Source organism: Aethalodelphis obliquidens, unplaced genomic scaffold, assembly GCF_003676395.1.
Source record: "Aethalodelphis obliquidens isolate GAN/ISIS:26980383/991018 unplaced genomic scaffold, ASM367639v1 scaffold86, whole genome shotgun sequence".
Classification (NCBI taxonomy): domain Eukaryota; kingdom Metazoa; phylum Chordata; class Mammalia; order Artiodactyla; family Delphinidae; genus Aethalodelphis; species Aethalodelphis obliquidens.
This window is the reverse complement of record NW_020838030.1, coordinates 4,922,906-4,936,929: the sequence shown is the minus strand read 5'-3', so window position 1 is coordinate 4,936,929 and position 14,024 is coordinate 4,922,906. Positions and strand designations below refer to the sequence as shown.

General features: G+C 53.4%; 2 protein-coding genes across 25 annotated transcripts in view; both read left to right on the top strand.

The window, feature by feature from the left end:
• Positions 1 to 7,566, top strand: part of LOC113613230 (copine-9) — a 41,703-nt gene extending 34,137 nt beyond the window's left edge. For 2 of the 3 annotated variants that reach the window (XM_027093782.1, XM_027093783.1), the window contains exons 14-23: positions 209 to 371; positions 901 to 1,032; positions 1,407 to 1,553; positions 2,337 to 2,646; positions 2,976 to 3,296; positions 3,619 to 3,903; positions 4,403 to 4,550; positions 5,125 to 5,482; positions 5,829 to 5,983; positions 6,716 to 7,566. In XM_027093782.1, the coding sequence (XP_026949583.1) occupies positions 209 to 371; positions 901 to 1,032; positions 1,407 to 1,553; positions 2,337 to 2,646; positions 2,976 to 3,296; positions 3,619 to 3,903; positions 4,403 to 4,550; positions 5,125 to 5,482; positions 5,829 to 5,983; positions 6,716 to 6,899 (2,203 nt within the window). In that variant the 3' untranslated portion in view covers positions 6,900 to 7,566. The remainder of the gene's footprint in view (positions 1 to 208; positions 372 to 900; positions 1,033 to 1,406; positions 1,554 to 2,336; positions 2,647 to 2,975; positions 3,297 to 3,618; positions 3,904 to 4,402; positions 4,551 to 5,124; positions 5,483 to 5,828; positions 5,984 to 6,715) is intronic. The other variant, XM_027093781.1, reaches the window with a different exon arrangement.
• A 1,896-nt stretch (positions 7,567 to 9,462) lies between these two features.
• The window catches only part of OGG1 (8-oxoguanine DNA glycosylase), a 19,879-nt gene continuing 15,317 nt past the window's right edge, over positions 9,463 to 14,024 (top strand). For 16 of the 22 annotated variants that reach the window (XR_003430121.1, XR_003430122.1, XR_003430123.1 and 13 more), the window contains exons 1-4: positions 9,463 to 9,878; positions 10,199 to 10,446; positions 11,013 to 11,192; positions 12,870 to 13,051. Coding sequence is in view for 10 of the 22 variants with exons in the window: in XM_027093803.1 (XP_026949604.1) it covers positions 9,742 to 9,878; positions 10,199 to 10,446; positions 11,013 to 11,192; positions 12,870 to 13,051 (747 nt within the window). In the remaining 12 variants the exon portion in view is untranslated. The other 6 variants (XR_003430128.1, XR_003430124.1, XR_003430126.1 and 3 more) reach the window with 2 other exon arrangements.

The following is a 14,024-nucleotide window of genomic DNA, read 5'->3' as shown; positions in this document are numbered from 1 at the left end:
AGCTGGGAGCTTGGCTCCCTGCCTGCTGAGTTGCCATTGACAGCTCTCTTTGCTCTTCTTTGCCTTAGCCCAGTGTCATAGGCCTTTCTGACAGTAGATTTATTCCCTATTTAGCCCCACTCAGAAACTCTCATTAGCCAGAGACCACTGTTCTGCTTAAGAAAATCAGGGCCCAAGAGGTTTTTCTCTTTGCTCTCCTGCTTCCCAGGCTCAGTAAAATCACTAACCGCCTGACCATCCAAAGGAAGAGCCAGTTCATGCAGAGGCTGCACAGCTACTGGACGCTGAAGAGGCAGTCACGGAATGGGGTCCCACTGCTGCGTCGCCTGCAGACACACCTGCAGTCTCAGAGGAACTGTGACCAAGTTGGGGTACTGTGTCAGATTCCCTGTGGGCTCTAGGAACTAGTGCCAGGGGCACGAGGACAGAGATTTTGGGGGGGCCGTACCGCCCGGCATGTGGGATCTTAGTTCCCCGACCAGGGATCGAACCCGCACCCCCTGCCTTGGAAGCGTGGAGTCTTAACCACTGGACCGCCAGGGAAGTCCCCAAGAACAGAGATTTGTGACTGTAGTTTCCAGTGTCTGAGGGCTTGGGCTGTTTCCTCCTTTAAACTAGGCCTCAAAGCAAGCTCAGGATGAAATCCTTACAGATGATTTTTAACGCATTTTTCCTATGTGTTCATCTGTTCGTTCACAGCAAGCATATACTGAGCACCGACTCTGTGCTGGGCCTAGGGGCCATGTGGGTTGAGGAGCTTCCACTTCAGTTAGTTAGTGAGCCTACCAATAAATCACTGTGCTCCCTCCTTTGGCTTTGCTTGCCCTTGACCCAAGTTTCCTGGGCTCTCGTCCCCTCTGGCTCTCTCATCATTTCCTGATCCCTCTTTTGCCTCTTCAGAGAGATGCTGAGGACAAGAACTGGGCCCTCAAAGAACAGCTCAAGTCCTGGCAGCGGCTTCGGCACGACCTGGAGCGAGCCCGGCTGCTGGTGGAGCTGATCCGCAAGCGGGAGAAACTCAAAAGGGAGACGGTGAGTGCTCCTGGGCCAGCTCTTTTTTACAGTAGAGAAAACAGACCCAGGAAAACAGAAAACATGGACAAGTATGTGTCACCTGTCCAGGAAGCAACAGGGCTGATGCGGGAGTCAGGTCTCGTGAGCTCAGTTTGCTCTCAAGCCCACCGGAAGCAGAATGTCGCAGGAGAGTGTGACCGGAATCCTAAATTATGTGATGCACGTAGCTGGTGCTGGGAGCTCAAGGAAGGGAAAGTCCAGAGGAGTCAAGTACACCGAGCTGTGTAGGGTGGGAAGGAAGGCGAGTTCCCATACCAGCTACAGCCATCTCCTCAGACCTCTCTGCCAAGGGACTGGCTAGGCCTGGCTGATCGGGCCTTTATGTGTGTCAGATCAAGGTCCAGCAGATTGCCATGGAGATGCAGCTGACCCCTTTCCTCATCCTCCTTCGAAAAACCCTGGAGCAGCTCCAAGAGAAGGACACAGGCAACATCTTCAGCGAGCCGGTCCCTCTGTCTGAGGTAACCGAATTGGACGAAGTAAGAATCCCTTCCCCTCACTCCACCTTCTTTCTGTTCCTCTCCCAGATGGACCCCCGCTGCAGGTCTGGGCCAGGGACTAGGAGGGGACCTTGAAGAGAGGGGCTGGTGGCTCTGGGGCTCCAGGATGAACTGGAGCCACATGCATCACCTGGACTCTGTCTTGTCCCTGTCATATCCCAAGGGCCCAGAATGGGAGGCAATCTGCACTCCTTCCCCAGAGGCAGGGACTGAGTCTGCCAAATGAATTATCCCAGGGCAGGAAGACACTTTCCGGGTGCTGAACCCTAGAACGGAGAATTTAGAAGGCTCAGCACCTAAAGAACCATCTCTGAAGCCCTAGGTCCTGACTGGCAGACTCTTCTCTCTAAAAGGTATAAAATGAGAGGCCTGAGGCAGCAGCCTCCTTATAAGTCTTAATGATAAGTAAAGAGAGCTATAGGAATGCAAGGTGGTGTTTTTTTCCAGAGGATTCCCCTAGTCATTTTCTTACTAAAGCGTCATATGGCTCTAGGAGATAGATTTGGCTGTAATTTCATTACTGTTTTCTAGGTGAGGAAAAGAAGGCCCAGAGATGTTAAGAGGCTTGCCAAGGTCACACAGCTTGTGACTAGTAAAGTCAAGACTAGAATCCGGCTTTCTTTTCCCCTGTGCTGAATGCCTGCCTCTAACTGTGGTGGGAGGAGGTTGCTGGATGCATTTCAAGGGAGGTTATTAGGAACAGGGGTTCAGGGGGAATGAGGAACGTATCTCCACTTAGCTACACCTACCGTGTTCTCCCAGGTACCTGACTACCTAGACCACATCAAAAAGCCTATGGACTTTTTCACCATGAAGCAGAACTTGGAGGCTTACCGCTACCTGAACTTTGATGATTTTGAGGAGGACTTCAACCTCATCGTCAGCAACTGCCTCAAGTATAATGCCAAGGATACCATCTTCTACCGGGCAGCAGTGCGGCTCCGTGAGCAGGGTGGTGCTGTGCTCCGCCAGGCCCGGCGCCAGGCAGAAAAAATGGGCATTGACTTTGAGACGGGCATGCATATCCCCCACAGCCTGGCTGGAGACGAGGCCTCACACCACACCGAAGATGGTGGGTGATAAGTCACACCTCCACATAGACGCCAATGCCAGGGATGAACAGCTTTCCAAAGTCCCCTCCTGGGAGCAGGCATTGTGTAGGCAGGAAGCAGCTAGGCTGAGCAGTGGCAGGCTATCCCCAGGAATGCGCTCTAAGAAGCCAGACTGGGTGAATGCATAGCAGTCCCTGCCATTGCACATCTCGGGGCTACTGTTTTACAGCTGCTCCTGGTGAGAAGCAGAGGGGGAGAAGAGTGGGTTTCTTGTTGCCTGCCCAGGTTCACGGGGCCCAGAGGACTGCCCTGAGTCTGACCCTTTCCTCCCTATTCCCACCCCTGGCAGCAGAGGAAGAGCGGCTGGTCCTGCTGGAGAACCAGAAGCACTTGCCGGTGGAAGAGCAGCTGAAGCTGTTGCTTGAGCGGCTGGATGAGGTGAATGCCAGTAAGCAGAGCGTGGGCCGCTCAAGGCGTGCAAAGATGATCAAGAAAGAGATGACGGCACTGCGGCGCAAGCTTGCCACCCAGCGGGAAACTGGACGGGACGGGCCTGAGCGGCATGGCCCCTCCAGCCGGGGCAGCCTGACACCCCACCCGGCAGCCTGTGACAAGGACGGGCAGACAGACAGTGCCGCCGAGGAGAGCAGCAGCCAGGAGACAAGCAAAGGTCTGAACCCCGCAGCATGGTGGACCCCGAGGCCAGCCAGACTTTGACTCTGCAGCACACACTCAGCGCCTGCCATGCCCCAGGCAGAGGTCCCTCATGCACAGCCAGCTGCACTTTCTCCCTCAATTCCCCAGTCAAGGGCCTCTTAGCTGCCTCTCTGGCTATTTGTATAAGAGACAATGTTCCCAACTCCATGCCCCCCAGATTATCTCCCCTACTCTACCTGGAGTTATGGTCCTATATACCCAGGGCCTACCCTGGATGTATGCCCTTCCCACATCAGGCCCCTCACCGACTCTCCTTCTCTCTTTCTCTGCTCCAGGCCTGGGTCCCAACATGTCCTCAACCCCCGCACATGAGGTGGGCAGGAGAACCTCAGTTCTGTTCTCCAAAAAGAACCCGAAGACAGCTGGACCGCCCAAGAGGCCGGGCCGGCCCCCCAAAAACCGGGAGAGCCAGATGACCCCCAGCCACGGAGGCAGTCCTGTGGGGCCCCCCCAGCTCCCCATCATGGGCTCCCTGCGTCAGCGCAAGCGGGGTAGGAGCCCTCGGCCCAGTTCGAGTTCAGACAGCGACAGTGATAAATCCACAGAAGACCCCCCAATGGGTGAGCCTCACCATCACCCAGCCCCGCAGTAGAGTGAGCAAAGCTGCCATCCTTCCCAATATAACTCCCACCTATCCCTTCATTTGCCCATAATATATCAGAGCTAGAAGGGCCCTTAGGAATCCTTTAATTCAATTCCCTCATTTTACAGATGGGGAAACTGAAGCCCAGAGATGCTGACCCAGCTAGATTCCCATCCAGGGCCCCCCCCCCGCTCCATTGTATCACTTCACCTTTTCTCTTCTTATCCTCCTTGGGGAATCTCCTTTAAGCCATTTGTGTCCTAAGGCTAGTAACTGCCAAGGGAAGTGCAAGGGGTGGGGCAGAGCTGTGGCCAACTGTGGTGGACACTGCCCAGAGCTAGCTCTGCTGGCCAAGGTTGGAGGAATTTTCCAGCACAGAAGTGAAAGCCAAGCTCTAAGTCCCTCTTACCCCCAGTAGATCTCTGATCTACATCTTCCTGACTGATTCTTTCCCTTCCCCCCTCCCCCCAACCAAGACTTACCAGCCAACGGCTTCAGCGGTGGAAACCAGCCAGTAAAGAAGAGTTTCTTGGTGTATCGTAATGACTGCAGCCTTCCTCGGAGCAGCTCGGACTCTGAGTCCAGCAGCAGTAGCAGCAGCAGCGCTGCCTCAGACCGGACCAGGTACCAGTCCTCCGGATCAAGACCCACCTCCGGGATGGCCTTCTAGATTTCCCTATGGGGAGTGGGGTGGCAGCCATTTTAGCCTAGATTAAGATGGCTCAAACCAAAGGTTCTCTGCAAAATAAATGGAATAGATGAGACTGTCACCATAATGAAACAGAGGAGCCCACCCTGTGTTAAGCTGATGGTTTAGAACAGAGGGCATAAACTGGTTCCTTGTGGGCTGGATTTGGCCTGCAGACATTTTGTTTGGCCAGCATAGTATTAAAAAAAAAAAAAAGATTCGGAAGTGGCATATAAAATTCCCAGTTTCTGTAGTCTCTGTAAAAATCAGACTGGCAGTTCTGGCCACTGTTGACTTAAGACGGGCGCATGCATTCAGCACTACTGCTATGTCCAGCCCACTTCAGTCAGATCACCCCCAAGTCCCTGAGGGCATTTGAGTTTGAAATTCTTCAAGTAGCCTCTGCTTTCCAAACGTCTTAGACCCTAGGGGCTTAAAGAAGGGAGGATACCCACCATGCCATTCCCCACTCTTCCCCTCCTTTGAGTTGAGCTTCCCTTTTGTCCACAGCACAACGCCTTCAAAACAAGGCCGGGGCAAGCCCTCCTTCTCTCGGGGCACGTTCCCAGAGGATAGCAGTGAAGATACCTCAGGCACTGAGAACGAGGCCTACTCCGTGGGCACTGGCCGCGGCGTGGGCCACAGCAGTAAGTACGCCTGCCCAAAGCCAGGGGTTCTGGGGGCCCAGTGTCAGGGCCTTGCCAGACCCCGGACTGCTGATCTGCCCCCTCTCTCCCATTCCTGTGAAGTGGTAAGGAAGAGTCTGGGCCGGGGAGCTGGCTGGCTGTCAGAGGATGAGGACTCCCCACTGGATGCTCTGGACCTGGTGTGGGCCAAATGCCGAGGGTATCCATCATACCCAGCTCTGGTAGGCTTCCACTTTTCTTGTCATATCCCTTGTCTTCCAACCCCAGAACACAGACTCAAAAGTAGCAGACTTTTTCTACTCTCTGCTGACCTGCAGAGCACAGGAGTCTTTGGCAGATAGACACTTAGAGGTCCCTGATAAGTTTCTCCATCTCTCCCTCTTTCTTCCCTTTGCCCCTTGGGCTCTGAAATAGTTCAGCATGGAAATAAGCCAAGGGTCAGCACTGCAGCCCTAGGAGTGTGGTAACCATTTTCTGTTCCCACTTCAGACGTAGTCTCCAAATTCTTGGATAGGGTAAGCCTTGGGAAGGAGACTGAACTAAACCAAGGTCTTATTACACCCTTAGATCATTGATCCAAAGATGCCCCGGGAAGGTATGTTCCACCATGGGGTTCCCATCCCTGTGCCCCCACTGGAGGTGCTGAAACTTGGGGAACAGATGACCCAGGAAGCCCGAGAGCATCTCTACCTCGTCCTCTTCTTTGACAACAAGCGAACCTGGTAAGGGAGGAGGGGAGCATTTGATGTGACTCATAGCCACAGATGCAACCCTCGGTATCGGGGCAGGTTGCCAGGGAACTCCAGCAACAGACAGCCTGAGCTGTCATAAATCAGTGGGGGAGGGACTTAGATCTTTGAGCAAAAGGGTTGTGTTGACCAAGAGTCTGAGAGACTGAGCGGGCAGCAGCTGACAGACAGCTGTAGCTAGAAATCAAAGGACCGTGAGTGACTGTGACAAATGTGGGGGTGGCTCCCCACCCAGACTAAAGTGGCTTCTAGACTTACTTTTCCCACCTCTGCCTCCATGGTGACAAGATGGGGATAAAGCAGGCATAATCATTCAGGTTCTGAATGCCTGTTCCGTCACACTTACATGTGTGGTCTCTGGTTGTTAATTGTCTGCAGAGGATGTTTAATGTCAGTTAAGTCTGCCTGGAGCCCACTGGACAAGGTACCTATTTCAGGGTAGGTCAAGGCTCCTTTTTGTGCCCATAACTAACCTATGATTACCCCGTTGTGACCGATGACTGGGCTCTTTTCATCACTAGCCTGTGAGCAGTTCCTTGAGAGCAGGGACTGCATCTCTTGGTTTCTTTAATTCCCACCAGAGCCTGGCCCAGAGTGGGGCACTCAGGAGGAGTTTTTGAAGGAATGAACAAGTGAGGAAGGCTGGTGCCTGTTGCTCCCCCAGAGATAAGAGATGACTTACTCGCTTCTCACCTCGTCCTACAGGCAGTGGCTGCCCAGGACTAAGCTGGTTCCTCTGGGCGTGAACCAGGACCTTGACAAGGAGAAGATGCTGGAGGGCCGGAAATCCAACATCCGCAAGTCAGTACAGATCGCCTACCACAGGGCTCTGCAGCACCGCAGCAAGGTGCAGGGCGAGCAGAGCAGTGAGACCAGCGATAGTGACTGATACTGTCCAGCACAACCCAACCTACAGTGCCCTGCCACCTCTCTCCTCCCCTTTGCTCACTGTCCTGGAGTGGCACCGGCCTCTGCACTGACTCATTCCTGGTCTTGGGGCCAGTCTCAGGGGAAGCTGGGTGGGGGAGGTCCCTCCCGCCCTGAGTGCAGCTGGACTGTACAGAACACTCCAAGGGCCCATGGGGGCTCTGCGCAATGAGAGGGGAGGTTCCACAGGCCAGAAAGCTCCAGAGACCTCACGGCATTGTAGCGCACGTTGGTGGGCCAAGCTTAGGACGCTGCGTAAAACAGGCCATCCAACCACCTCTGCCTACTCATGCCAGGAGAACCCCTAACTGCCTAGTGGCCTGAGGCCCCTGAGGTGGTGAGGTGAGCTGGCATCTGCACAGCCTAGCATTGAGATTGATGTCTGTCCAGCCCGGAAGAGGGGCACTAGGTGACCCCCCTCCCCTGCTGTTGTAAATACTGTAAATAGTGGAGAATTTAAATTATTCTCATTTGTAACTGCGTTTCCGGGTCGCGCCAGAGTCATTTGGTACTAAAAAAAAAGACTGGGGCCTGTCCCCACTTCCCTTCTTCCCATAGATTCCCCCACCTTTCAAACTGGTTTGTATTTATTTCAAAGGAAGAAAATATATTGATTCTTAGAAAATAAATGGTCTGTTTGGAATTCTTGGTTCTTGCCTTCTGCCAGGGCAAAAGTGAGGCTGTGTTCCTCGGGGATGGTAAATAATTGGGCCCAAGTGGTTGCTGGCTGCTGTGCCTGCTGCATTTGTAAGACAACAGCAAAGATAATATTGGGCTGGCCGAAAAGTTCATTCGTGTTTTTCTGTAACATCTTATGGAAAAACCCAAACGAAGTCTTTGGCTAACCCAGTATGACAGCTCCCATTCCCCATGTCCTTCACTGAGTGGTAGACCCTGTGCTGAAGCACCTTTAGATACAGTTTTGTATAATCCTTGCAATAACTACGGGGAAAGTTAATGACAGGGTAGTTATCTCCACAAAGACACCAAGGTTTAGACAAATTAAGTAACTTGCCAAAGTTCCCACAACTAGGAAGTCGCAGAGCTAGCATTTGAACAAGAGCCCGCCTCCACAGCTGGCTCTTCAACCAGTATGCCGAACGACTGGAAGGGAAGAATCTCGTGGCCATTCCTTCGTGAACTGCAGATGCTTCGAGTCCTTTGCCAGTGAGACGGTCCGGGTGCTGCTTCAGAGTCACTATAGCTGTGTGACCCTTCTTCCCCTGTTTAGCTGGGGCCTCAGCAGGAATGCAGAGGGACTCTTCATTCCCAACCTTGACACCTCTTCCAATTTAAGCATTTACTGGAGGAATGCCCTCTAAGCACCAGGCACCTGTGGGCCGTCGTGCCTGCCGAGGAGACAGACGCAGGAAGCAGCTGCCCCAGGGCCTGGTAACTCCTGAAGCCCGGAACTGAGACGCTGCCAGGCTCACGGCCCCCGCTGCTGGGAACGGTGGCAAGAGGGACACAGAGATAAATCAGCCGTCAGTCTGTCCCTTAAGGAATCTGAAGGCTAATGGCTCAGGTACAGTAACCAAGAATCACCGCCCAGAGGCAGTTCTTGTGGCCCTGCTTTTTGTGTCTTTCTCCAGAAGGTAAGAAGTTACATGATACATCTCTCCTGGGCCAGGTAGCCGACCCTGGCACCGGGGCTGCCCGGGGGGCCACACACTTGGGGGTCCTGTGGCCTCTCTGGGCCGCTGGGCGCAGTCCCCGAGGAAGGCCTACCCAGGCCCCGTTGGGCAGGGCTGAGGGAGTGCTGTGGAGGAAGGCCCTAGACGGAGGGAGCAGCTGTGGCAGCCAGCGGGCGGCGCCCGGCGGGACAGTCCGAGGAGGCAGGCCTCTGACGAGGAAGTCTGTGAGGAGGCCTAAGCCTACAGCGTCGAGGCTCAGGGACAAGCCCTGGGAGGGTAGCGGCTCAGCGGGTGAGCGCGAAGGCAGAATCCTCGGGAGCCAGATGCCGTGGAGACACCTCAGGGGCTCGGCGGGCCCGGAGCTGCGTTCCGGCGCGATTCTCAGTGAGGGGGTGGTTCAGGGGAGGCCGACTGAGGAGGGCGAGGATCAGCCCCGAGAGGCTCGGTGAGAAAGGCTAAGGATGGCGAGGGATAGGACTTGGTTCTGTGGGCGGGCAGACCCTGAGGAATCCCAGGGCTCTGAGAAGATCAGAGAGTGAGGACTGGGGCCTGAGGGCGCACAGTGCGCCCGGACCCTGGGGAGCGGGGATGGGACACACCGGCGTGCCGAGTGCAGCCGAGCCCACAGAGGAAAGCCCAAGGGCGGGCAGCTAGGCCAGAGCGCGCCAACCGCTGCGGCGCCACGGAAAGGCCCGCCCACCCGCCGCCACGCCCGATTCTCATTGGCGACTCTTAACTCTCCGTGGATTGGCTACCTCTGGATCCAATTAGCCGGGCTTGAACCGTACTTCCGGTGAGAGAGGTCGGACGCCGGAGAAAGCCGAAGAGAGGGCTTCCGCGCGCTTCCCAAAGTCGCGGAAGCTCTTTGGGACAGTGGGGACAGTGGTGCGCGCCCGGAGGCTGTGGGGGGCGGGGGAGGATACGTAAGGAGGAAGGACGGGAGTGTCGGGACAGAGTGGGAGGGACGGAGCGTTGGTGAACCGCAAGGAGTGGGGCCTTTGGGGAGTGGAGAAATTGAATAAAACTGGGCGGGCCTTAAATAAGCAAATTAAGAGGCTAGGATTTGGTGGGCGAGGCCTAGAGGGGCGTGACCTTTGGGGCGGTGTCTCGGCGGAGCGTTGAGCTGCTTTGAGTGGGCGAGGGCATCATGGGGCGGAGCCTGACGTGGAAATGTTAGCCCGCTCCCTTCTGCAGCGTAGCATGAGACATCGCACTCTGGCCTCCGTCCCGGCCCTGTGGGCCTCCATCCCCTGTCCACGCTCTGAGCTGCGCCTGGACCTGGTTCTGGCTTCTGGACAGTCATTCCGGTGAGTGACCCTGGCTCCTGGCTCCTCGGCACAGCAGATCCTGGGGTGCATTGGGGGTGATGAAGAAACTTCAGAGTACAAAAGAGGAGACTGAGGCACGGGTGGTGACCCTGTTACATGCTTTATAAAGTGGAGGTGAGGTAATAAGCCTGCGCAGTGTTGTTGCGAGGATTACATGATATAACTGATGTAAAAGAAAGCACTTTTACTTTGCAATTTGTAAGTCAGTTTTGTATATGGAGCAGTTATAAGATGGGAGGGCCCCAAAGGGTGCAGGAAGGGAAACTGAGTGCTAGGGCTGCCCTGTGCCTGGGGGTCAGGTGGAGGGAGCAAAGCCCTGCGCACTGGAGTGGCGTGCTGGCCGACCAGGTATGGACACTGACCCAGACTGAGGAGCATCTTTACTGCACTGTGTACCGAGGGGATAAGGGCCGGGTTGGCAGGCCCACACTGGAAGAGCTAAAGGCCGTGCGACAGTACTTCCGGCTGGATGTCAGCCTTGCTCAGCTGTATCACCATTGGAGTTCTGTGGACCCCCACTTTCAAGAGGTGGCTCAGAAATTCCAAGGTGAGTACAGAGCCTGAGGCAGGGGTTGGGGTGCTTGTGATTTGGTTAAGTTACTCAGTTTCACCATCTGTAAAATGGGGATTATATCCACCTCATAGGATTTTATGAGGATTAAAGAAGCTAAGACATGTAAAGTGCTTAGAATAGTGCCTGACACATAGTAATTATTATTACTGTTATTATTGTCCTGCTGACCACCATAGTGGAGTGACAAGGATATTGAGCCAAATCCTGGCTGTGTGATCTGGGGCTGGTGACATCATTCATTCTGTAAATGTTTACAGAGCATCAGCTATGCGACTGGGGATACCACAGTGAACAAAACAGAAACAAATCCCCACCCTCATAGTGCTTACATTGTGGCTTCTTCATCTGTGGAATGGGATGATAACCCAGACCTCACAAGATGCTATGAGGAATGAGAGCTCTGGTGTTGCTTTCTCTAACAGTGCTGTCCCTCATTCCCCTGGGATACCCCGGAGCCTTGGTACCTAGAATCTGAGGGTGAGAAGAGGCCACTCCCAATAACAGGTGATTTCTGGTCCCTCTGCCTTTCTGGTCCCCAGGTGTGCGACTCCTGCAACAGGATCCCATCGAGTGTCTCTTCTCCTTCATCTGTTCCTCCAACAACAACATTGCCCGCATCACTGGCATGGTGGAGCGGCTCTGCCAGACCTTCGGACCTCGGCTCCTCCAGCTTGATGATGTCACCTACCATGGCTTCCCCAGCTTGCAGGCCCTGGCTGGTGAGTACGTGGGTCCTTGCCTCCGGGCCTTCCAGCAACTTTCAAGGTCTGTTCAGTTCTCCCCTGGTGCCCTTCTCCCATCTCAAAGCTTCCTGCCTTTCTAAATACTGCCCTCATCCAGAATACTGCCCTGCCTGGTCTGATCAGCCCCAGTTACACCTCATCTTCCTTATCTGTCCCTGAAATGTCAGCACCTCACTAGTCTGGGCTTTTTGCCCCATGGGTTCAATGGCTTATCAGAAGACATCTGTATACAGTGTACAGTAATTTGGGCTTCAGAGCACGCATTCTAGAGACAGCCTGCCTGGGTCAGAATCTCAACTCTGGCACGTGACTTCTATGTATATGACCTTGAGCCATTATTTAGCCTCTGTGTGCCTCAGTTTTTTAATCCGTTGAATGGGATAAGAATAGCACCTACCGGGCTTCCCTGGTGGCGCAGTGGTTGAGAGTCCGCCTGCTGATGCAGGGGACATGGGTTCGTGCCCCGGTCCGGGAAGATGCCACATGCCGCGGAGCGGCTGGGCCCGTGAGCCATGGCCGCTGAGCCTGTGTGTCCGGAGCCTGTGCTCCGCAACGGGAGAGGCCACAACAGTGAGAGGCCCACATACCGCAAAAAAAAAAAAAAAAAAAAAGAATAGCACCTACCTATCAGAGTTGTCATGAGGGTTGAGTAAAGGAATACACATACTGCACCTAGCACAGTGTTTGGCTTATGGAGTGTAAACAGAAAATTCAACTTGTTATCTCTGCAATGAATCCAACAATTCTGCAACCAGAAACACATATGTTTTTCACGGCAGCCCTGTGAGGCAAGTATTTTACAGAGGCAAGTATATCAGTTGGCAGTTGTGAGAACCAAGCTAGAGAAAGTGCTTGGTGACTGCATAGCAAGGAGACAGCCCCCTCTGGAGAAAACAGAATGTTTTAGGTGCTTAGAAACCCAATCTTGGGTCTTAGCTCCCAGCCTAGTAGTCATAAGACCTCAAGAAATTCATTCACCTCTCCAAGCTTCTCTTAACTTGTTTGTGGAATGGGAATAACAGTCTCTATCCAGAAGGGTTTGAGGGATGAATAAAGCAATCATGAGGTAGGTAGTGCAATGGGTTAAGAGCACAGGCTTGGTGTCCCAGACCTCAGTGCAAGGTCCCATCTCTACCATGTCCTTTCTTGAGCAAGTTACTTAACCTCTTCTAGGCCTTCATTTTCTCCATCCATAAAGTGGGAAGAACAATAATATTGTCATCAGGGTCCTTGAGAAAAGTAAGCATGATAATGTACCTAAAGCACTTTGCCCATGCATGATACCCGGGACTTGAAAATAGAAGCTGTTGCTGTTATTATGACTTTTATTTTAGATCATGAATGTGAACGCCCTTTGGAAAGGTTAAGGAACTTAACTGGGGAGTTCCTCCAGGGCAGCAAGTCCTTCTCAGTCCCTTCTGCAGTGCACAGCACATAGTCAGTGCTCAGAGAACATTTGTGGAGGGGCAGAACCCAGGCCTTAACCCTTTCCTTTGTACATGCAAGTGTCCTGGGGTCTCCCAGAGGGTGGCAAGGTAGGAGAGGGGTGCTTAGGGAAAGCATTCCTGTGGGGTGCAGGGCTCACACACTAGCCTGATGACAGGAAGGATGTGATAATGCCTGACCCCTGATCCCCTCCCCACCACCCCACAGGGCCACAGGTGGAGGCTCAGCTCAGGAAGCTGGGCCTGGGGTATCGTGCCCGCTATGTGAGTGCCAGTGCCCGAGCCATCCTGGAAGAACGGGGTGGACTTCCCTGGCTGCAGCAGCTGCGCAAGGCGCCCTACGAGGAGGCCCATAAGGCCCTCTGCACCCTGCCTGGGGTAGGCACCAAGGTAAGACCCCAGGGGGGTAGGAGCTGCCCTCACCACCCATGCAGAGAGTAGCAGAGGAGTAGAGAAGGCAGGCCTGAGAGTTGGGTGCTTGGATGCGGGCTTCTCTTCTGGAGGCAGAGTGGGAAGGAGAAAGGATACCAGCAGATGTTTTATTAGAGAAATGTAGAATGCAGAAAGGGTATAAAAGACATTGCTCTTTGAATGCGTTTTTAGAAAAACCATTTGTTTAGGTACATATATACACTGCTATATGCAGAAATTTCCAGAAGGAATCACAGGGAACTTAATAGTGGTTACCTTTGGGAAGACAAATGAAAAGATGTTTCCACTTTTCATTTTGTTCTTCTTGTAAAATTATATGCACTTATAGAACTTCTTGTTAAATATCAACAGCGTTAGCTATCAGAAAGATGATTGGGAATTTGGCATTTATTGTTTTCTCTTTTATATTTCTCTGTACTTTAAAAATGAACTTTTGCTTAAAGAACTCTTTTTCATGGGCTCTGAACTCCAGCCTAACATTAAATCTGGGTTCTGCGTCTGCCTAGCTGTGTAACTTTGGCCAAGTCATTTCACCTTTCAGAACCTCAGTTTTCTTGTCTGCGAAACAAGACAAAGGGCTTCCCTGGTGGTGCAGTGGTTAAGAATCCGCCTGCCAATACAGGAGACACGGGTTCGAGCCCTGGTCCGGGAGGATCCGACATGCTATGGAGCAACTAAGCCCGGGGGCCAGAGCTGCTGAGCCTGCGCTCTGGAGCCCGTGAGTCACAACTGCTGAGCCCGTGTGCCACAATTACTGAAGCCCGTGCACCTAGAGCCCGTGCTTCACAACAAGAGAAGCCACAACAATAAGCCTGCACGCCACAACGAGGAGGGGCCCCCACTCACCACAACTAGAGAAAAGCCCGCGTGAAGCAACGAAGACCCAATGCAGCCAAAAATAAATTAAATAAATAAATAAATTTATAAAAAA